We start from the raw sequence: 22,927 nt of genomic DNA, 5'->3' as shown, positions 1-22,927 counted from the left end.
AGAGGTTTTTTTTTTTTTTTTTAATTAAGAAAGTGGAATACTTGTGGGTAATCGTGAGATCCAAAGCATGATTGTCTTGATATGCAGCTGAGGTGGAGAGGTCATAGTTTTAAGAAGATTGAGGAAATGGAAGATTAGGGAGTTTGGCAGAGCATTAATAGGACTGTTGGACTGTTCTAGTATAAGGGAAAGAGTTTAGTAGACAGAGATCCATGTACTGAACTTCACAGGAAAAAAAATGGGAAAAAGATTTTCCCTAGGAGATAGTACCTAACAGGGGCAACTAGGTGGCTCAGTGGATAGAGTTCTGGGCCTGGAATCAGGGAGATTCATTTTCCTGAGTTCAATTCTGGCCTCAGATACTGACTGATACTGCCCAGCTGTATGACCCTGGGCAGGTCATTTAACCCTGTTTGCCTCAGTCTCCTCATCTGTAAAATGAGCTGGAGAAGGAAATGGCAAACCACTCCAGTATCTTTGCCAAGAAAACCCCAAATGAAGTCATGAAGAGTCAGACACAACTGAAATGACTGGACAACAATAAGTACATGACAACCACTATGGTTTGCATAGGGTAATCAATTTTAATCAAGTAAACATCAAAATAGGAGAGGTTCTTGAGTGCTGATGGCAAAGGGAGAGACTAAAGTGGCAGTGGAGTACAAGGAATATTCTGACTTCCGAGCAAGGACCAATATTTATTTGGGGAGGGGAGGTGTGATGAGTGATGGTAGAGAAAGTGCTAGAGAGGACCACTAAGGATTCAGTATCATATTAAGGAAACCAGGACTCAGTGAGAGCAACAGTATACAAGAAGTGTGACAGAAAGAAATCTAGAGTGAAGAACTGTATTCACCATGGAAGGGGTGAATATGGTTGGAGTGGGATATGGTTATGGTAGGGATGAAGAAGATGGAAATTAGAGCATAGGAGGTAGAGGCTGAGAATAGTTTGCTTATAGGCAGCCAGTGACTGAATAATGCTGAGACAAAAAAAAGGAACAAGTAGTGAGAGTTTGTTAGCCACAGGGTGCGTAACACCCAAAAGATAATGCCCCATTCTCAATGATGTTGTTACCAGACAAAGGCCAGAAGTTCATGTCCTTAGTTACCCTGCTTGCTCCTCCTTGCTTAATGGGCAGAGGGATAGGTGGATAGTATTACAGCTGAGACTAAAAGAAGGAGCAAAGCCTGGGTCTAGATTTCTCCACTTGTTTCTCCAGGCCTAGATGGTGGATGGTGGGCTGGTAATATTGGAGACAGGGCCCCTCTGCTGCCGGAGAGTGCTAGAAAGATACTAAGTGGGCCCCCTACCCCTTCCTCAGAACTAAAGATAATACTCCAGATATAGCCTAATATCTAAGAGAGCACAGTAAAATTATTGATTACTGTTAAGTCGTTTAGTTGTGTCTGACTCTTCATAATCTCATGTATATGTTTTCTTGGCAAAGATACTAGAATAGTTTACCATTTCCTTCTCCAGGGTTAACATTTTAAAGTTCAGGAAACTGAAACAAACAGGGGTTAAGTGACTTTCACAGGGTAACACAGCTAGTAAGTGTCTGAAGTTCTATTTGAACTCAGGTCCTCCTGACTCTAAGGCAAACACTCTAACCATTACACCATCTGGTTACCCTGTAAACTTATTACTAGCCTTGATTTGTACATAATATGACTATGAATCATGGAATACCATACTCTCAGAAAAATTAGAATTTCAGATAACCCATGAAGGAAAGATTAGTGATAGGTTAATTTATTAATGATGGTGTGTGTGTTTGTCCTTCGTTGCCAAAGAACATGCCATCAGAGAAATAATGACATGACTTGCACTTGACTTTGTTTTTTGAGTGAGGGAGAGCTGTGCAGGTCACCAGCCTCACTTCTCCTCCAGAACCATCTGAATCCAGTGACCAGATATTCATCAGGATGACTGGAGATGACCCAGGATGAGTCAATTGGAGTTAAGTAACTTGCCCAAGGTCACACAGCTAGTGAGTGTCAAGTGTCTGAAGTGAGATTTGAACTCAGGTCCTCCTGACTCCTGCACTGGTGCTCTATTCACTGCACCATCTAGCTGCCCCTACGAGTGTAAGTAGATTTCAATATATTGCTACCATGATTTGTACTTTAGAAGAGGCCCAAATGGCACTGAATTATAAGTTTATATCTTAAAAAGATGTTTCATTGTATCTGACTGTTCATGACCCCATTTAGGGTTTTCTTGGCAAAGATACTGGAGTGATTTGCCATTTCCTTCTCTAACTCATTTTACAGATGAGAAAACTGAGGCAAGCACAGTCAAATGACTTGCCCAAGGTTACATATCTAATAAGTGTCAAAGACCAGATTTGAACTCAGGCCCTTCTGACTCAAAAGTCAGCACTCTATCCACTATGTCACCTTGCTGCCCCTAAAAAGACTTTCAAAATCAGCTAGTCCAAACCCTTCATTATACAGATGAGGGCACTGAGGATGAGAGATGCTTTACCCAAGGTCACAGAGATAGCAAATGATGGATTTGAACCAAGGTCCTCTGAATCACAAGTCCAGTGCTCTCTCAATTGCATCATAATGCAATTCTAAAATGTATTGGCAGAAAACGTAAGGGGCTAGTCATGTAACAAAGGTAAAGGGAAACAAACAGACAGGTCTAATGTTATATTAGTAACTGTAAAATCTATTATATTGCATATATTTTATGAAAGGATAGAGACAAGAATAACAGGGGAAGAGAAGGCACATTGTTGAGTGAGTACCTACACCAATGAGATCATAGATTGATTCATCAAAGTAATAATTGAAATATTTGAGTACTGATCTGCAAACTATGCTACCATTAGTGTAACTTGACATTGTACTTTTTTCTAACAACCATCTACTTCACACCGATGACTCATATTCAGTTTATTAACAACTAATACCATCAGGTCTTTTTTCACATTTGCTGCCTTCAATTCACATCCCTCCCTGGACTTTCTAAAATAGGAATGTATGACTCTGCTAGCATATGGGAAGGACTTGTGTTTGTGGGATGCCTGTACGTGTGCATAGAAGCTGGAAAGTACGGGAAATCAGGAAAAAGGAAGAAGTCTAGCTGAGCTGGAATATATATAGTAGCTAATAATAGGCTCTACCTTTCAGGATTGTTGTGAGGATCAAATAAGATGTTAGATAAAAACAGTAAATGCCTTCTATGTATTTTACATATAAACAAGCTATTAATAGTAATATGTGCAGAGGGAGGACCTGAAATTTCATTAGAATTTCAACCAAAGAATCACCCTCCATTAATTCACAAATCAGCTTTCTACAAGTCATGGAGTTCCATAGGGCACTGAGAAGTTAAGTTACATGCCCAAAGGCACAAGTCAGATGTCAGAAGAAGAGCATGAACCCAGGCCTTTTTGCCTCCCAGGACAGGTCTCTATCCATGGTGCTACATTGCCTCTCATAATTATCCTTATTATTATTATTATATGAAAGTGAGTGGTATTAAATAAGATTAGAAGGGTAGGTTAGTGTCAAATTCCAGAGTGCCTTAAATGTCAAGTTCTCCTGACACATCTCTTTTAGCCTCCAGTCAGTGGGAAGCAGGAGAATGATTTGGTCCATTCTGTGCACTAGGATGTATTTGGAGATAGAACTCAATTAAAATAGCAGTATAAATGAGATCTCTATAAAATACCAATTTATAAAGAAGCAAGTTTTAAATACAAGTTAAGGATAGATTAATGTCATCTTTCATTTTAATGTCAGTAATCCACTGTGATTAAATTTATTCTAATCTTCTTGATTTATAATTTTTACTCATCTACAGACATTGAAAAGCAACCCAATTTGCCCAAAACCCATATGCTTCAAAGTGAGGGTGCCTAGGAGGCCATTGTACTATACCAATACTGAGCATTACAGCCATCATGTCTCTCTGTTTTCAGGGAGATGATGGGTAGTTGTCTCTTGTGGCTAAGTCTCACTCTACCATCTATTACCTGCAAAAGGAAAATCTAGCCCACAGTTCTTCAATTCAAGACTATGTTCATCTTCTTTTTCCTTTATTATTTCAAAGATTTCCTTTATTGCAAGCACACCTTCCACTAGAGAAGATTTCAAATCTCTCTTGACCTCATAGATAGTTTCATAGTGTGGTGACCAAAACAGTTAATCACCCAGTCACCAATTTCTGGTTAAGAAGCTCTTTGCATTCAGGTAGTAAGTAAATCCATCATGAGATCCTTAAACAAACTTTGTCCAGCTTAGAAGATTTCCTTCAGCTTGTGTTCTACTAGCAAAGCCTTCAAGAATCAAGGATTACCTCCATCCGTCAATCAATCAAAAGTATTTCTTTTGTACCCACTACATGTTTGGCATTTTGCTAGAGCTGGGGATAACAGTAATAAGAGCAGCTAACAATTACATAGCACTTCTTCTGTGTCAGGTACTATACTAAGCACTTTATAATTATTATCTCATTTTATCCTTGAAACAACCTTGAGAAGTGGTTGCTATTATTATCCTCATTTTACAGACAAGGAAACTGAGGCAAACAAAAGTTAAGTGACTTGCCAAGATTATACATCTAGTAGGCATCTGAAGTCAGATTGGAACTCAGGTTTTCCTCCAGACTCCAGACCTGACACTCTATCTACAGGGAGACAGTTTTTGGCCTCAAGGAGCTTATAGTCTCTTAGAGAAATACAACATATTCACAAATTAATAAATAAAGATATATACAAAATAATACACGGTGATGGGAGGGGTGCTAACATTCAGGAAAGGCTTCTTGAAAGAAGTGACATGAGCTGAATTATAAAGGTATTTGGCATGAGGGGATGGAGGTAAATGGGTGATGTTTCCAAGAAGTGGAGTAGAAGAAAAAGAACATTCCTACAGAATGGATGTGATTGAGTGGGGAAAAACAAATAAGCTAATTTGAATGGACCAGAAAGTTCATAAAGGAAGTAATAGGTCATCAGTCTGAAAAGATAAGCTGAAGCCATATTGGGAAGGATATCAAATGCCAGGAGGGGGAATAGGCATTTGTGCTTTAACCCAAGACAATGGTGAGTCACTAAAGCTCCATACCATGAAGAGGCACTTTTGTGAAGGATACATCTTTTGAGTGATATTTTTCTGCTACATTCAGCCTGAGTTCCTAAAAATACCCTTAGTCTTATTCTTCTGCTTCCCATCTCCCTGACATCCATAATTTCAACCAATGAAATTTCAGTGAAACCAATGAAACTCCTGCTGATGGGCAACTTCTAGGTGTCTCCCTTAAATCCTGTGATCCTCAGTTTCCAATCATATTGTAATTACCTAGGTGGCAAACTCATTAGCCAGCTCATAGTCATTCTTCTATGTGACTCCCATCTACTACTTCTATTTCCTTTCAATAAATGATTAATACACTATGATTCTTTACTAAAATGCAACTGCCAACAGATATGGATTTTTTGTTTGTTTGCTTTTGGTTATCCTATTTCAGGAAAAGCACTTTCAAAGGACTTTGTTCTATGGCTTTTTAATGATGTTTTTAAACATAACAAACATTCAAAATATATACAATAAGCATAGAGAACCCTAGTTTCATTGCAAGTAGTATAGATTAAGTTGGAAAGGGAGTTTGGGATCAGGTAGATTGACCATCAGGATAAAGAATTTGGACTGTATGTCAAAATATCTCAGTCTTCCCAAAATTAACCTTAGGGATGCAGTAAGCTCACATCTATCTAGATTCAGGAGAACCAAGAAGCTTAATGAACCAGATCCCTTCAAAGAGCAAAATTCCTCAGTCTCCTCAAGGGTGGGGAGAGGAAACCAAGACAAAACAAATGATGAATAAACATACTCAATTTACATACTTTTAAAAAGCTACTTTAAAGATGTTGAGTCTTAAATCAATGCCTGAAACCTCTGTAGAAGAGCAGAAGTTATAGCCGAGTAGAATTAGATCCAGTGAAGTGAGTATTGCTAATTAAAATTAAAGGGCAAGTGCTGTGATCTGGACAGATTCAACCCAGTTTCCAATATTTGTAGTCATATACAGGGGCAAATGGTGTTCACAATGACAGGTCTGAAGTCCTGCAAGGTCCTGAAATGCTTTTGGAATCCTTGAATATTAAATTATGTCCAGCACAGTCCAATATTAAATGTATTTAAAAATTAGTCATCTGTATAAGATATGTAAATGGATCCATTAGGCTAACTAAAACTTCCATTATCTATAATCCTTTTTTTCCTGACAATTTTAGATGCCTGAGAGTATGCTAAACTTCTTACAAAGAAAAATAAATCATCCAACTCATATTGTCCATATGTATATGTCATTGTTTTTTCTATCAAAACTTACTGGTTCCCATCAGATGCTAAGTTGTGTTGGGAATGTCTGTATTTTAGGTTTGCCTAGTTTTACTTTGGTCAGATGGTTTCATGAGTGCACATTTCTACTCTCACCTTAAACTGTTTGTCTCTTCACAGGTTTAGAGAGTGATGAGGAAATTAGGCATTTGGATGAGGAAATAAAGGAACTGAACGAATCCAACCTTAAAATTGAAGCAGATATGATGAAACTTCAGACCCAGGTAAACTGATTTTAAAAAATCTTTTAGCAAGAATTAACATACAGAGACTCAGTATATTCTCCAAAGGAATTAGAATACAAATATCTGAACACTGAAATAAGTATATATTAGTAAATGAAGGTTTTGACTATTACATTTAAAATTTCACGTTTTAGGCAAGTGTTTTGAAAAGTGGAAAAATATTTTCTAGCATTATCTTTGATTATTAAAGATAGCATGAAAACAAGAAAGAACATGGAACTTGAAGTCAAAAGATCTGAATTCAAATCCAAATTCTGCCCTGTGACAAAGGCCAAATCACTTCATTTCTTCTCCTAATTGAATCTATAAGCAGTGGGTAAAAATTCTTGCCTTATTTTTACCACATGGGGTTGCTGGAATGAACACTGGCATAATGGTGTATCACTGGAGTTTAGGGACACCAGATTTTGCAACCTGGTGTTGAAACTCAACAGCTATTTGACCATGTGTATGTCATTTAATCTTTTTGAGTCTTCATTTCTAATTAGATAATATTTGCACTATTTTCCTTAAGGGGTATTGTAAGCAATGTGTATTATAAACTACAAAGGACTATATAAATGTGTGTGGTTATTATTAAACTGGGAAGTAATCTACCCAGGTGAACTCTTATTATTAGAGGCTTCTTCACTCATCCATTCTTTTATTTACCAGCCATTAATTAAATGGCATATGTAACTGACTCCAGTGAACAGAGTCATTTTGAAGATAACAAAGATAAGGTTCTTGCCCTCTTAGATCCTATAACCCAGTAGAATAAATATGACACATGAACCCATAACCTATAGGTTAACCCATAACAATAATCATATAATAATCATATAATAATGATCATGCACATGAGATTTTGTAAAATAAAAATAAATAAGACTGATCTGCTGGAAATATGTTCTACATAGTTCAAGAGAAAATTATGATTAAAAAAATTACATCCCTAACTTAATGATCTAATTGGTATAAATCAACTTTTTAACACCAGAAAAACTGGGTTTGTCAATGGTGCCAACTGATACAATATTTTTTAACAAATTTACCATAATTTACAATAATTTCTCCTATCTATGCAAATGCACGTTAAGTACAAAAATTACAGATAATGTCCTTTTACTTTGAAACAAAATTTTTCATCCTATTATCTCTAATATGTATACATGTACTGTATCAGTTGATGTTGCTAGGTCCTTCAATGTAGTCTTTATATTTCTTCTTTTAAATAATTTCCTACAAACTTTCTGTGACTATGACATGACTTCATAAAGGAAAAAAAAATAAATCAGTCTCTCTGCTCCATGAAAGCAGGTCTAGTATCTTATCCAAACTTTGTATCTCTTTCAACCCCTTGCACAATTCTCTTACAAAACAATAATAATAAAGGTAATGGTTTAAAGTTTATGAAATCATTGCAAAGCAATTCAATTCAATAAGTACCTACTGTGCGCGGATTTTAATAGACAATGCCGATGCAGAGAACTAAAAGAAATCTTTTTTTTAACTCACAACAATCTTTTCAGGTAAAGAGTAAAAGTATTGTTTATTATCCAATTCTCATTTCTCAGATGAAAACGCTGAACCTCAACAAAAGTAAATGACCTGCATAAATTCATATCAGATTTTAAACATAAGTCAACTAACTCCAAGTTTCTTCTTTTTATTACATCACACAGTATGCCAATCGTAGTTGTTTAACATTGACTTCACTTGAATCAATTGAAATTATTTTCAGTTCAGACTCTTAAACTTAGATTTCCTGCCCATTCGATCCCACGTTACCACTTAGTCCCATATGTTCCCTACTCGTTGTCCAAAGGTTGTGCATTGGGTAGAACACTGGACCTGGAGTTAAGAAGACCTGAGTTTGAATCCATCCTTCTATGCTTGCTAGCTGTATTACTCTGGACAAGGCATTTAATTCCCCGCCCCCTCAGGTTCTCACCTATAAAATGGAAATTATAATAGCACTTACCTCTCACAGTTATTATGAGGATAAAATAAGGGGGAAACAAGCACTTGTTAAAGACCTATTATGTATCAGGCACTGTCTAAGCACTTTGTATATATTATCTCATTTGATCTTCTCAACCCTGAGAGGCAGATGCTGTCATTATTGCTATTTCGCAGTTGAGGAAACTGACATAGAGAAAGGTTAAGTGCCTTGCCTTGGGACACACAGCGAATAAGAATTTGAGGCCAAATTTGAATTCATTTTTTTTTTTATTCCAGGTCTATCCTGCAACACCTGGCTACCTCTTGAAGCAGTGATACTATTTGTAACCTTAAAATAATATATAGATGTTCGTTATTATTATTATTTCTATTCTTACCAAGTACCCTATAACTACTTTCTTCCAACTTAGAAGCTTCACCCAGAATTTTTAACACCATTGTCTACAGCAAATCAGAAGGGTCACCAGGAAAAGCAATACGGAAGAATACATAATCAGTTGCTTTTCTCCTCTCACCTCATTTTCTCATAACCCCTACTGTCCTGCATTTTGGAAATTGGGAATTTGATCTATCTGAAATCAAAATTATGCTCACCTACACAGCAAGGCACTGGTTAAGTGTGATTTTGTGTGCAACAACAGCAATAAATCAATGACTTTGCCCTATCTTGAACTTGAGGAGTGTGATGCAGGTGGTGAATGTCTTTAAAATCTGTAAGTAAGGTTTACGTATATCTTGGCATCTCTTACAGTCTAACACTTTTTCTCATTGGAGATAAACCTTATGTGTTCCTTTCAAGCTGCAACTTCTCATCCTGTTAAGTTATTTCCATTTTAGATCACGTCTATGGAGAGTAATTTAAAAACAATAGAAGAGGAAAACAAACTTATTGAACAGAACAATGAAAGCCTGTTGAAGGAGCTGGCTGGCCTGAGCCAAGCCCTCATCTCAAGCCTTGCAGATATTCAGCTTCCACAGATGGTAAGTATAAGCCCCCAAACTGCCTTCTCCACTGTCCGAGGCATCGACAGTGTTATTTCACAATTAAGGACAGGGCTGCCTCTGAGCAACATTTCAGCTTTCAGGAATCCATTTCGGTAATCAGAAAGCTACTTGACACATTCTCATAATTTTCTCAACCTCCATTAATCCCCTCTCAGTGTGAACTTGATAAATACCTATTGTTATAAATATTATCAAGGTTAAAGTTTTCTGACACCAAGGGGAAAATACCTCTTCAGTGAATAAGATCATGTAAAATTAAATTTTAAAATATAATGTGCAAGTTGAAAAGGAAATGTTTCATTGAATGTAAAGCGAAATGATAGAGAAGTTTGAGATTATTCGTTTTTTATTAAATAACATGGACCCGATACAGTACCGTCAGTAATTCTTCCTTCAGCAATGAAGATGCGACAACTCCAATCCAAGGAAAATGATTCTCTAACAGATTCTACCTGAAAAATGACAACAGGAAGTCAAAGTTCTATGAATGTTGTCTTCAAATTGGATACTTCAAAACAATCTGCAGCTACTTAACTTCTCTAAGACATAACATGCATCTGGCAAGCAGCCAGGAAGTGACAGTTTCCCAGGAAATTTTTCTTGTAGTATATTATCCCTTTGCTTCCAGCACCAAACACATATAAGATCTAAGACTTGTCCCTTTTAACCAGCCCAAACAGAAATAGAAGAGTCCTACACATTGACCTAAAGGAGTTTAAGAAAAAAGCCAATGGAAAAAGAAAACATTTCCTTTTCTTCTATTCATAAAACTCACACACAAAAATACTTAAGTACTTAAGATTTTCAACCTACAAAGTAGTTAGTTGTTGGACTTCCTGATATCCCAAATCAAGCATGTCTGCCTTAAAAATGTAAAACATAAAACTAATTAACCTATGGATCTTCATCATTACAAAAATCTGGGGGCAGTATGCAAATATAATGAGGTTGAAAAAAGGTAGGGGAGGGGAAGGAAACTATATATTATTTATAATATTAATTAAATTGTTAATATATTGATATATGATTTAATATATATTAAAAACAATCTACATACTTAAAACAGTATATATATATATATCAAGTATATGTATATGTGTGTATATATGTATATATATCTTTAAAAATCCTCAATAGCTCATATATGCCAGGGTTTACCTGTCAAAATGCCTTCCCTGAAACCATTTTCCTATCTCCTTTAAAAAAGGTCTAGGATAGAAAAGAACAATCTAACTGGGGAATCAAAGGATTTTGTGTTTTTCCTCATTTTAAAAGGGAAAAAAAACAACTTCAAATTTACTCCCATCAAGAATGTAATCCTCTCATTGACCAATTCTAAGATGAGACTCTTTAAATAAAATCCTTATAAGCTGTAGTAAAGAAAACCCTTGAACAACAACAACAACAAAAAAAAAAAAGACAAGGAATGTGACTGTAAAGAAAAGAAACTTGTAATTTCTGACCATCTTTAAAATAGTTCCTGATTTTTCTCTTCTTTTTTGTTGTATCACTTATTAACTATGCCATTAATTCTATTTCAGATTTTTATTCCCTCCTTTTTATATATACTCCACAATCAATGCAATTTACTTAATGTAGTAAGCATCCTACATAGTTTATTTAATCTCTGATTTTTTAAACACTCTACAAATAACTATCTCCACTTTCTAAGTGAGGAAAACGGGCAGGCATAGGGAGGTTGAGTGATTTTCTGAGAATAACTCAGTGTACTAATACCACAGACTGAATGAAGTAGAGATTGGAAATTCATTAACGCAAAACATTAATTACATTCATCTACTTTATCTAGGCACACAATCATCAGTATCTTAAAATTTAAGAAAGTTTTCCTTCTCTGGAACATAATAATGATAATAAAGATCTTACAGTAGTGTGGTATTTTGCCTTTCAAATTATTTCCACATCTGTTATCTCATTTGATCCTTAAACTGTGAAAAATAGGTAGAACATGTGTTCCATTTAACATGTGGGGAAACTGAAGCAAGACAGGTTAAACACTATGTCAACTGTCACCCAGCTAGTTAGTAGAAAAGATGAAATGACCCCTTATTCTCCTGGCCCCCAGCCATGTACTGTTGAAGAAGCTGGCTGGTCTAAGATAAGCCCTCATTTTTGGCTTCTAAAAATGGTAAATCTGAGATCAAAATTTTTCCTGTTTTGTTGGAAGGAAACTCCCCTGTCATTTGCAGTTTATTTCAAGGATACTTATCATGGCTATTTTCCGTTTTGAAAAATCAGTCCAGTCTACATCTTGCTACTCTAAATTGGCCAACAATGTACTTTACCATACAATCAACTTGCATTAATCCAATTAAGTCCCCCCCTCCCAATATAAAATGAGCATATGAGTCCTACCACACTCCCAATCACTCTTCTTCTTCCCTAAAGTCCTAATAGTCATTTGGGTCTCTGCCAAACCTGCTGACCTTAGGCTTCCCACTTCACTAACCTAGATTACTGCTTCACTGCTACCCTTATTTAACATACCTTGTGAATAAGTCTGAGCTTCTGTGATTGGTATAATATGTTTTGTCTTCATTCAGGGACCAATCAGTGAGCAGAATTTCGAAGCATATGTAAATACACTCACAGACATGTACAGCAATCTGGAGCGGGACTATTCCCCGGAATGCAAAGCTCTGCTGGAAAGTATCAAACAGGCAGTGAAGGGTATCCATGTGTAGGATGTGAGAGCTGCCGGGCAACAGAAATTACTAACAGCAGTCAACTCCAGATGGATCTGTTAGGGGTTCGTGTACTGCTAAGGCGTATAGGTTGCCGTGCTGCATTTAAAACTGCAACATTGCACTAATTCTTTTTTTTTTTCCCAGCTGACATAAAAAGGAAAGAAAAATAGGATCGACTATTTGGGTTAACAGCGATGCACTCGATTAGTATTCTTTATTTATTTTACTATGTGTGTCTTTTGTTCCTTTCTTTGCACTTTTTTTATGTAAAGCATATGTAAAAAGTGTGTGACTATTTTTTATATTTTTTATTTATTTCTAATCAAAGATTTTTTTATCTTTTAACAGCATTTTACAGCCTGCCATATTTTTACAAATGTGTTTATTAATTTATTTTCCAATGGGATTTTAAATAGACTGAAAAGTTACTCTGTAAACTTAATAACTTGCTGGGTTTGTATGGAAAAATAAACATAACAAAAAAATGTGTGAAAGAACCAGTTACCTAAAGGAGTGGTCTGTGGTCTAGTTTGATTTCATCGCATACTGCTTTCTTTTCAATGACTTTTTACTGGGAAAGAGTTTGAGGTCATGATGAGATGGGAGGAGGAAAGAGTGAAAAGAGAAATGCTGCCCACTGGTGGGGAAACTGGCACTCCTAAAAGCACAGTATGCTGGAAACCAGCATGTTAGCAATAATGAAACATAGCAATCAATCAGCAAAGCATTTGACGTGGCTGTGTGGTTTTTAGTCTACATGTACTCTTATGATTTGAAATATTTTTAAAGAAATTCAAAGAATTCTTTTAATGATATAATTGTTTTTGATTTTGTTTTATTTTGTTTTTGGATTCATCTCAGATAGTTGACAACTCTTATCCCTAGGCAAGAAGGCTTAATGACCAGGCAGGTGTTAGTACCACATGTTGGTGCAATAGATATACAAGGGACAAGACCGATGAAGATGTGTACTCAAAAAATGCAAAAGCATCCAAATGAAAGATTTGTAGATACCAATTCCCCCTGAAATAGCCTTTAACATACTGGTTTGACTCAAAAGAGACAAAAAAAATGCAGCAACAGAGGCAAATATCTGATTCCAATCTAGTTGCGGGTTGGGTTTTTTTTTCTGTTCATAATCCAAACCATAGTAACACAATGAGAGATTTCACCCATCCTTAGGAAACAGGACAACTCTGAACCTGTTACCAGTCTTTCCATGGGGCAGCAAGTGTTATCATACACATGCCCAAGCACCCCAGGATGTGTGTGTGTGTTAGTTAGCCTGGATTATGAATTTCTGAATGGATCAGAGTTTAGTAGTTGCTATAACAAAGGCAATGTCTATTTCAGGGATTGTAAGTAATTAAACATTGTTTCAAAAGTTTTTTTATATTTATTTTTTTTAAGAAAAAGGTATAGACAACCAGCTAAACTGCCTTTTTGGTATGCACACACACCTCATGTGCAGATGTGCCTCAGTGTAAATGTATACATGGACTTGGCGTGTGCTTAATTTTCTGTGCTACAACAAAAGTGTTTATTTTTTATTAGCCTCATTTCTATTTAGACTGAATGTGATGGCATTCACAGGCTTGATATATGCCACTATTATTACTGTTAACTGCACAAAATGAAAGTAATATTCAAAGGTAATTCCACTCTCATGCACTGTGGTTATTGTTCTGCATTAAGTGGGGCTTTATTTTTGGGTGGGGGCTCGTTGAAAGCCTCAAATCTAAGTTTAGTGAAAATAAGATGTATGTTCTTAGGTAGGAGCTGTGTTTATTTTGAAATCAGTTTGAAAAAAGAAGCTACCATATGTGCTGTCTAATATACACGGGACACCAAACAGAATCTGCTTTGAACGTTATTGTCCTTGCAAACATACTTGCTCCACAGTACTTGTTGAATGCATACAAAATGAGTTCACTCATGACAGAGACTGAAATTTAATTAACTAAATATTTTAACAAATTTCTTATATATTTTATTTAATTTAAAAGAAATCTCTTACCAACCTATGTATTTATTACTATGATTTTCTCGGGCTTCAGGTTAATTTATCTGTGTTTGGATTGTTTGCTCAGGATGTTTTGTGAAGTATGTTTGTATTTATTTGCTTCCTTTGTACTTGATGTGTTTTGTAATGTGCACTGATTTTTTTTTCTGTTCAACTCCATTGATGAGCTATACTGTAAATTAGGCCTTTTGTAAAAAAAAAAAAAAAGCAACAATGTATGCATTTTTTTAATTTGGAGTAGTTTGTATACTGTTTCTTCATACAATTAATATTTCTTACATCAAAGCAACAAAATTGTGTTCTGTGCTGTACATTTGGTGTATGGTAGGAAATAAAAATTGATAATGAAATATTCTGCAATTTGTTCAAGGTTTTATTTAACTATATAGTCCAATAATGTTATATTTTTAATTAATATGTGTTACCAACGGGGCAATGATTTTCTGAACATTGGTCACCTTTTAATTGCAAGAAATACTTGACCTGTTATACATTCTCTCAAAAGACTGCATGGGTTAACTTGGTAAAGCCACTAGTTTGACTGACTTTTGTCACTGAGTTGACAAGCTTTTCAATAAGAAAGACTTGGGTTATTGGCTTAAGTTAGAAACTCATTACTCTTGAGCACATACAGTGGCACATGAGAAGCCTGCATAAAAAATGAAAGCAATATTTAGCGTTGGAAGGATGATCATCCAGAACCTAAGGGTTCAGTCACTGTCCCTGCAGAGTTCCAAAATTGCTTCTCAGCTCTAAAATGGTCTGTGTCTAAGAGCACAGTAGCCATTCATCAAGATTAGAAAATCACAGATCTTAATGGTAATAGGTCAATAAGTCCATTACATGTGACTAAAACTAATACTCAAAAATGTTTTTAAATTTTAAAATTATACGACAAAAAGAGACGGTTGAGCAGGTTACTTGTACTGAATGGCCAAGCTGGATTGTGATACTGTCAAGTATAAGAAAAATGCAAGTGCCAGTTCATTTCTAGGGGAGAAATAAAATGATTATTACATTCAAACATTAATTACTTTGAGAATCACTGGCAACCTTTGATTGAAAAGCTACCAATAAATTGTATTGATTTCTAATAGTTGTTATATAATTGAAAATATAGAAGTCCAATGTAAAATTTCTGAAAGTTACGAAATGACTTCTGACTCACTGAAATTTTCTAATCATATGTATAATATTAATTTTAAGCAAATCTTTAACAGCTCTGATTGATATTATGTTTCAATAGTAGGTGAAAATTACAATTTATTTATGAAATGGGATATTGACATTTAGAGATAGTATATGGGAGTAGATAGAATACTGCTTTTCTTGGAATTAGGGAAGACCTGGGCTCAAATCCCACTTCTACTGTACCCCTATGATTTTGGACAAGTCCCTTGACCCCCTTCACTGGGCCTCAGTTTCTTATCTGTAAAAAGGAGGAAATGGAACCAGCAGGAGTATGGCTCAGACCACAGGAGCAGAGCAGAGTCCCACTTCCAGAATATATCTCAGACTGTGAAGGAATAACCAGGCCAGAAATTCTAAACCAAAGTATAGCCTACAATTCTGCCTATAAATTAACAGAGCTTTTCAAATGACTGATAGGGTCTCAACAGAGTGGATCTTCCCCAGACTCAACCGAGGTCATGAATTTACACAGGTTGGATCAGTGGAGCAGCAATCAGCCTTTGCCTTGAATCATATCTCTTTGGAAGTTTGAAGGTCCTAAGTCTTTTTCCAGCATGGCTGGAGTCCTAACTGTGACTTAAGGGAGGAGGAGAGGAGTCCTTGATGTTGATCCTCCAGGACAGAAATCAGAAAACAACAGTAAGAAGTATCTGAAGCTTAGGGCAACATTACTCACAACTAGGAATGAAAACTTGGTAGTGATGATGATGATGATAATTATGATGATATTTCACTTCTAAAATTAAAATAGAACAAAACAAAATAAAAATGAGTAAGTAAAGGAAAAAGAACTCAATCACAGATAGCTACTTTGGTGTTAAAGAGAATATGAGTTCATATTCAGAGGAAGATAGTGAGGTAAAAAAAAAAAGTCATTCATACCTCAAAGACTAATGTGAAATGGTTACAAGTCCAAAAAAATTATTGGAATTATTTAAAAAGGAATTCAAAAATTAAAAAGTCATCCAAGATTATGAAAAGGAATCTAACCAATTGGTAAAAGAGATACAGAATCTTAAGGAAAAATATATCTCCTTAAAAATCAGAATTGGGCAAGTAGATTCGAATGACATTATAAAATCCCAAGAAATAATAAAACTAGAAAAAAATGGAAGAGAATCTGTAACATCTCATTAGAAAAACAACTAGACAATGTAAGGATTATGTTATATAATATAAGGAATATAAGGAGAGACATATGAGTTGTCGAACTACCTAAAAGTTATTATCAAAAAAATAATAATCTTGATACAATATTACTAGAAATTATTAAGGAAAATTGCCCTGAAATTCTAGAACAAGAGGAAAAAATAGAAATGGGGGAAAAAATCTACCATTCACCACCTGAAACAGATCCCAGGAAGAAAACATATAGGCATATCATAGGTAAGTTTCAAAATTCCCAGGAAAAAGAGAAAATATTGCAAGCAACAAGAAAAAAAACAATTTAAATACTGTGGGAAAAGTCAGTATTTCACAAGACCTAGCAGCTTCTACACTAAAGGACTGTAGGTCTTGGAATATTATATTTTGAAGAGTAAAGGAGCTGGAGTTGCATCCAAAAATAACTTACCCAGCAAAGTTAAGTATAATCCTGAATTAAAAAATAGATAATCTGAAAGACTTTCAGGTATTTGTAAAAAAACAAACAAACAAACAAACAAAACAAAGACCAGAACTCAATGGAAAATTCAATATTAAAGATCCAGAAGAAATATAAGGAAATCATTAAAGACAAAGTTTAAGGCACTGATAAAGGTCAAAGTGTTTACTTATGATATATGAAAATGTTATCAGTATTCTTAAAACTGTTATCATTACTAAGGTAGTTTGAAAGAAAGGTTGGGGCTGAGTTGTATATGATGGGGGTGAAAATAAAAAACAAAATTGAGTAGGAAAAGGTAAAAAAGAGCAATTATCTCATATGATGGGGCATGAAAGGAAGAACTGATACAGAGGTAACAAGGTGGAGGGCTAGTGATGCTGCGACCTTACTCTCATCTGGGTTGAAGAGGAAACACACATCTGAAGAAGTTTAGAAGTCTTCCAGACTTCTATAGAGAAAACTGGAGGATAGATTGGGGAAGGGACTGTTAGAAGAGCACATAGATTAATAGTAGGAGGGTAGATAGAGAAGATAAGGGAGGAACTTTTAGACGGTGGGTAAAGTAAGGAATAAGAGGGTAAAGGGAGAAGGTAACAGGGATAGAATGAAAAGAGACGTTGAGTAGGAAAAAATGAGTAAAAATAAGATGGAGGAAAATTCACAAATACTAATTATAACTTTGAATATGAATGGGATGAACTCACACATAAAATGGAAATGGATAGCAAAATGAATTAAAAATCAGAATCCAACCATACATTGTTTACAAGAAATACATTTAAGAATGAGAAATATACACAGAGTTAAAATGGATGGCTGAATTATTATGCTTCAGCTGATGCAAAAAAAAAAAAAGGCAGGGGTACCAATTATGATCTCAAAATTCTGGCTTAAATATATGCAATTAAAAGAGTTAAACAGGATAACTACATTTTGATAAAAAGTACCATAGACAATAAAGCAATATCAATATTGAACCTATATGCACCAAATACTATAGCATCTAAATTTTAAAAAAAATTAAATGAATTACAGGTAGAGATAGATAGTAGCACTATAATAGTAAAGGACTTCAGTCTTCCCCTCTCAAGACTAGATAAATCTAATTCCCAAAAATGTAAGAAAGAAGTTAAGGATAGAATAGAATTTTTGATATAATAGATAGCGGGAGAGAACTGAATGGAAATAGAAAGAAATACACCTTTTTTTTCAGTGGTTCATGGTACTTTTACAAAGATTGAACCTATATTAGTACTCAAAAACTTTATAGTTAAAAGCAGAAAAGCAGAAACATTAAAAGTACCTTTCTCAGATCACAATGCAATCAAAATTACAAAACAGATCAAGGAAAGATAGATTAAAAACTAATTAGAGATTAGACAACATGATCTTAAAGAATGAATATGTTAAAGAACAAATCATAGAAGTACAATAATTTCATTAAAGAGAATGATAATAATGAGACAACATATCAAAACCTATGGGATACAGCAAAAGCAATGATTATTTGAAAATTTATATTTCTAAATGCTTACATCAACAAAATAGAGATAGAGCAGGCTAATGAATTGAGTACGCAATTTTTTAAAAAACTAGAAAAAGAATAAATTAAAAATCCCCAATGAAACACTAAATTTGAAATCCTAAAAATTATGTCTCCATTTTTATGTATTTTTTCAATTAATGAGCAGTATTTCTCTCTTCCTCCTCTCTCATTGAAAAAGAAAATTAAATTAAACCCTTGTAACAAATATGTATAATAAGGCAAAACAAATTTCCATTTCCACTCTGTCAAAAATACATCTCATTCTCCATCTTGATTCCATCACCCGTTTAACAGAATCACTACCCTTCTCCTTCCTCATCAGAATCAAAGTATGTCCCATTAGAATTTCATTCTTGAGGTCCATTGATTACTCTTGAACAAACTTTCCCCTTCAGAATCTCTGGTCATAGGATCATATACAAGCATGTTTAAAGAATTCACTTGCCATTACAGGAATTCAATAGCCTTTCTGTCTGAGTAATCTAATACATTTTGAATTTATACATCATGACACCTTTGAAAGTTTTAATATTGACCTCTAAGTGCCTATTCTGTGCTATTTGTGTTAAAAGAAGAGGGGAGGGAGAAGGAATTCATAAATGAAGACAGGATATAAAGCAAATGTATTTATAAAAGTCTTTAAAAGTGGGTCAAATCTGTAAGAATAGTGTCAGAAAGGCTAACACTCAGAATAAAGAGTTATTTTATAATAAATTATAAAAATCTAATGATATTGTGCTTACATAACTTATGATTCAGATGCCTGGATGGTTGAAAACTAATAAACAGAAATGCTGGTATCTAGAGATAGATCCTCAGATGCCTCTCTTGCACTGGTTTAAAAAAAGTTCAGTTCAGGGAAAGAAGCTGTCATGGATTGTTGAGCCTCAGCTCCTATTCCTAAGAAATATGGCTGTGTACTCTTGGCCCCTGAGATGTGGATTACAATTCTTTGAAACACCAAGCCTACTACATCATGGGGTAATGGGTATCCTGACCTCTAGGAGCTATCAATCTGTTTTAGGACCAAAGAGCTGCACATGTGGAGCAGTCTGTTAATTTAGTATATACAAATTTAACCTCCTTTATTTTGGCCTCTTAAGGAAATTTATTAACTATTTCAGATTGCTCATTTAAAACTATTACTGAATAGTTCTGACCTATTTCTGATCATTTAGCTGAGTGAAATGACCAATAGTAGTAATGTTGATTACAACATGGTTAAATTTCTGAATTAAAATAAAATTAGAAAATGGAGAATGTAAAACCTGGCTACACAGATGTCTGTCTGCCCTACTAATAATATTTAGTATTTTTCTTTTGCTTTCTATAGTAAACCCTCAATTATTATATAAATGTTTTTACAGAAGAATTTCTAACATAGTAATAATAAATTATAACTAATAAACAGAGCTTAGAGCCTTATAATTAGAGAATTTGCAATGTGGTGCCGGTCATAAGTAAGCAACATCTTCCAGAAAAGTGTGATATTGCAATCAACCTCTCCAAGTCATTTTATTATAAATTACCAGATTTAAAGAAAAGGAAAGCTAAATTCTATAAATGTTGGAATACAGTATAGAGCCAAGTCATCCCTGAACACAAAATACATCTCTTTGGCCTAAGTTAGTGTAGGAATAATAAAGAGAGGGAAAATAACTTCAAAAACATGGTCAGTCTTCACTGTGTAGGGGCATCAAGCTTGACTACTTTCTTAACCTTTCATTTTCTTCACCCTTTCCTTGCTGAAAATTTTCAGTTCTGTCAGTTTTCCAGTTCTGTGAGCTTTCACTTCTGTTCTTTCCCCCCACCTTCCCTGCTCCTTATGGTTAACAGATTCAATAATATGGTAGAGTTTTATGTCAAGGAGCATCTTGGGATCATTGAATGTTCAGCAGAACTTCCTGAATATAATCTACTCCACTTTTTTTCCTCCTTTTCAAATACAGACTCAGCTCTTCATCTATCTGCAGTGCTTGAAGGACAGAATCTTGACAAGGGCATAGAACTAGAGCTAAAATGGACCATCTAGCACAACTCTCTCATTTTCCATAGAAGTAAAGTGACTTATTTATGGCCACAGAAGTTGTAAGTAAATAGAACTCATGTTCTTTCCAAACACATGTTCTTCCCTCTACATCATATGAGATATAAAATTGCTAAATTTTAGTGATGGGGGCAAGGAGGGAGAAGGCAAGAAATGTAGCAGTTCCTAGGTAATGGGGAGCATTCCCTGGGAGATGTTGTTGGTTGTTGATGTCCATCTTTCATTCTTGAAAAGGAACAGTGATGTCTTGACTTGCTCATGAATTGGGTTTAAGTGAGGCAGAGCTTTGCAAAGTCAGGAGCTTCACCCTCTCCTCCAGAGTCATCACAGTCCAATAGCAAGACAGAAGTCAAGACAATTAGTCTCCGTCTGAAAAGAAGATGGATTGGGGCTCCCCCCAGGAGACGTAGGCAAATAAGGACATCAGACTACAAAAGTCAGGCAGGCCTAGGACAATAGTTGGAAATCAATGTGAGAAAAAGGAAAGAGTTAGCCACTTCAAACCAGTCAGGCTTCTGAGTCACGTCTAATTTATAGTAACTTCCTTTTATATGTTTTCGGAAGATGCAGGCAATGTGCAAAAAAAGTACAACTTCAGCACCACTCACCTCTAAGTTCTATTTTCCTAATTCCCCCTTAAAAGTAAAATCTCTATTGTCCTCATAGCCATATACTATTGAAATAGGGAGAGGAAATATTGTTGGTCTAGCAATCTGGTGTCATATGGTTGAAAAAAATCTTAATGCATGCTTATTTTTTTTTCATTTTCCATCTGATTGTTTTGAAACAACAGACATTCTAAAGGTCGAATGACTTGTGTTAGATAATGTTTTATTAATTTTAGAAAAGAACAAGTCACTATTTCAATTGGCTTTTTGGTATATAATAATCTGATGCTAATCTCCCCACTGCATTTACATTTGGATTTAGCAGTGAACAATGAATAAATCAACTTTTCTGCTGCTCGTGCTCCTACTCCCCCAACTACCACTACCTCTTATTTCTGAACTATAGTATTTCTTATATTACTATTAAAAATGAAAGTGTATCCCTTAACATGGAGTATACCATTTTTCTGAATACTCCCCAAGCCATCTTCCAGAAGATTCTGCTTGAAGGCAGACAATGCTTTTCAGAAAGCAGTCAAGGATAACAGGTTGCATTAGTTAAGTAGCAGAAGTGAGGATGTTTTTTTTATAAAAGTAATTCACAGTTCATTCAAAATGTCATTATACTTTTTGGCAAATAAGTCTTATAAGGTCATGATACAGGAATGGGAAAAATAATTAATAACACAATATGGGGGTAAGAAGTAAATATGGATGAACTGGACCTGTGATTTCATTAGTATATGAAGTCCCAGAGAAAAACTACCCATGCAGGTCAGTACTTTATCTACAGTCTATAGTTTTATACAGTTGCCTAAGATACCAAGAAGATAAGTGACTTGCCCAGGGTCAAGTAGGCAGAATGCATCAAAGGCCACTCAGATTTTGAACTCAGATAATCCTGGTTTTCTGGATGATTCATTATCTATTACCCTATAGTGCTTCAAACCCTAACCTTCTACTTAAACTCCTTTCTCAAAGGTTGATATAATTGCTTTTAAAAAGTATTAAATTCCTTTTATATCACCTTGACCTCTGAAGACATTATTCCTCGTTTAATCCAGTAAGGCACTGCTTATAACAAAGAGGGAATTATGTATTCATTCTTCAATCAGTGGGTGTCTACTTGTTTCTAGTGTTCTGTTGTTACAATAGGTGCTACTACAAATATTTTGGAATATTTAGGATGTTCCTTCCTTTCCTTTACCTTCTTGGGATATATTCCTAGAAATGAATCTCTAGGTTACAGGGTATAGGCATTTTCCTCACTTTTTAAGAACATAATTCCCTATTTCTTTTCAGAATAATTGGACCAATTCCCAGTTTCATCCAGTGTACATTAATAACTTTTTTATTGTAAATCCAATAGCCTTTCTTTCTATCCTCATTCTCATTGACTTGCAGCACTGACACCATGAATTACCCATGGATGTACCCTCCCTTGGCTTTGTACTCTTCTCATTGTTTTCTCACCCTTCTGACCATTCCTTCTCCTTCATTTGTTGTGAGCCATCTGCCTCCCACTTCTTAAATGTTAGTGGGCCCCAAGTTTTGTCCTTGGCCCACTTATCTCACTATACTCTCTTTTTGATCTCATCAACCCCCAGCTCCATACAAATAAATATTTTCACCCCTAGCTTTGTTC

At 35.1% G+C, this 22,927-nt stretch overlaps 1 protein-coding gene and 1 long non-coding RNA gene across 2 annotated transcripts in view; one reads left to right on the top strand and one right to left on the bottom strand.

The window, feature by feature from the left end:
• Positions 1-12,404, top strand: part of ST18 (ST18 C2H2C-type zinc finger transcription factor) — a 153,099-nt gene extending 140,695 nt beyond the window's left edge. Inside the window, exons 20-22 of the mRNA XM_072604580.1 lie at positions 6,480-6,583; positions 9,386-9,529; positions 12,118-12,404. Of these exons, the coding sequence (XP_072460681.1) occupies positions 6,480-6,583; positions 9,386-9,529; positions 12,118-12,258 (389 nt within the window). The 3' untranslated portion in view covers positions 12,259-12,404. The remainder of the gene's footprint in view (positions 1-6,479; positions 6,584-9,385; positions 9,530-12,117) is intronic.
• LOC140501228 (uncharacterized) overlaps positions 1-22,927 on the bottom strand; it is a 72,945-nt gene that overhangs the window by 17,909 nt on the left and 32,109 nt on the right. The window contains exon 2 of the long non-coding RNA XR_011966104.1: positions 9,930-10,005. This is a non-coding gene — a long non-coding RNA (uncharacterized lncRNA). The remainder of the gene's footprint in view (positions 1-9,929; positions 10,006-22,927) is intronic.

The sequence above is a fragment of the Notamacropus eugenii genome, chromosome 4 (genome assembly GCF_028372415.1).
Source record: "Notamacropus eugenii isolate mMacEug1 chromosome 4, mMacEug1.pri_v2, whole genome shotgun sequence".
NCBI lineage: Eukaryota > Metazoa > Chordata > Mammalia > Diprotodontia > Macropodidae > Notamacropus > Notamacropus eugenii.
The sequence above is the reverse complement of the archived record's forward strand: the minus strand, read 5'-3'. Positions and strand labels throughout refer to the sequence as shown.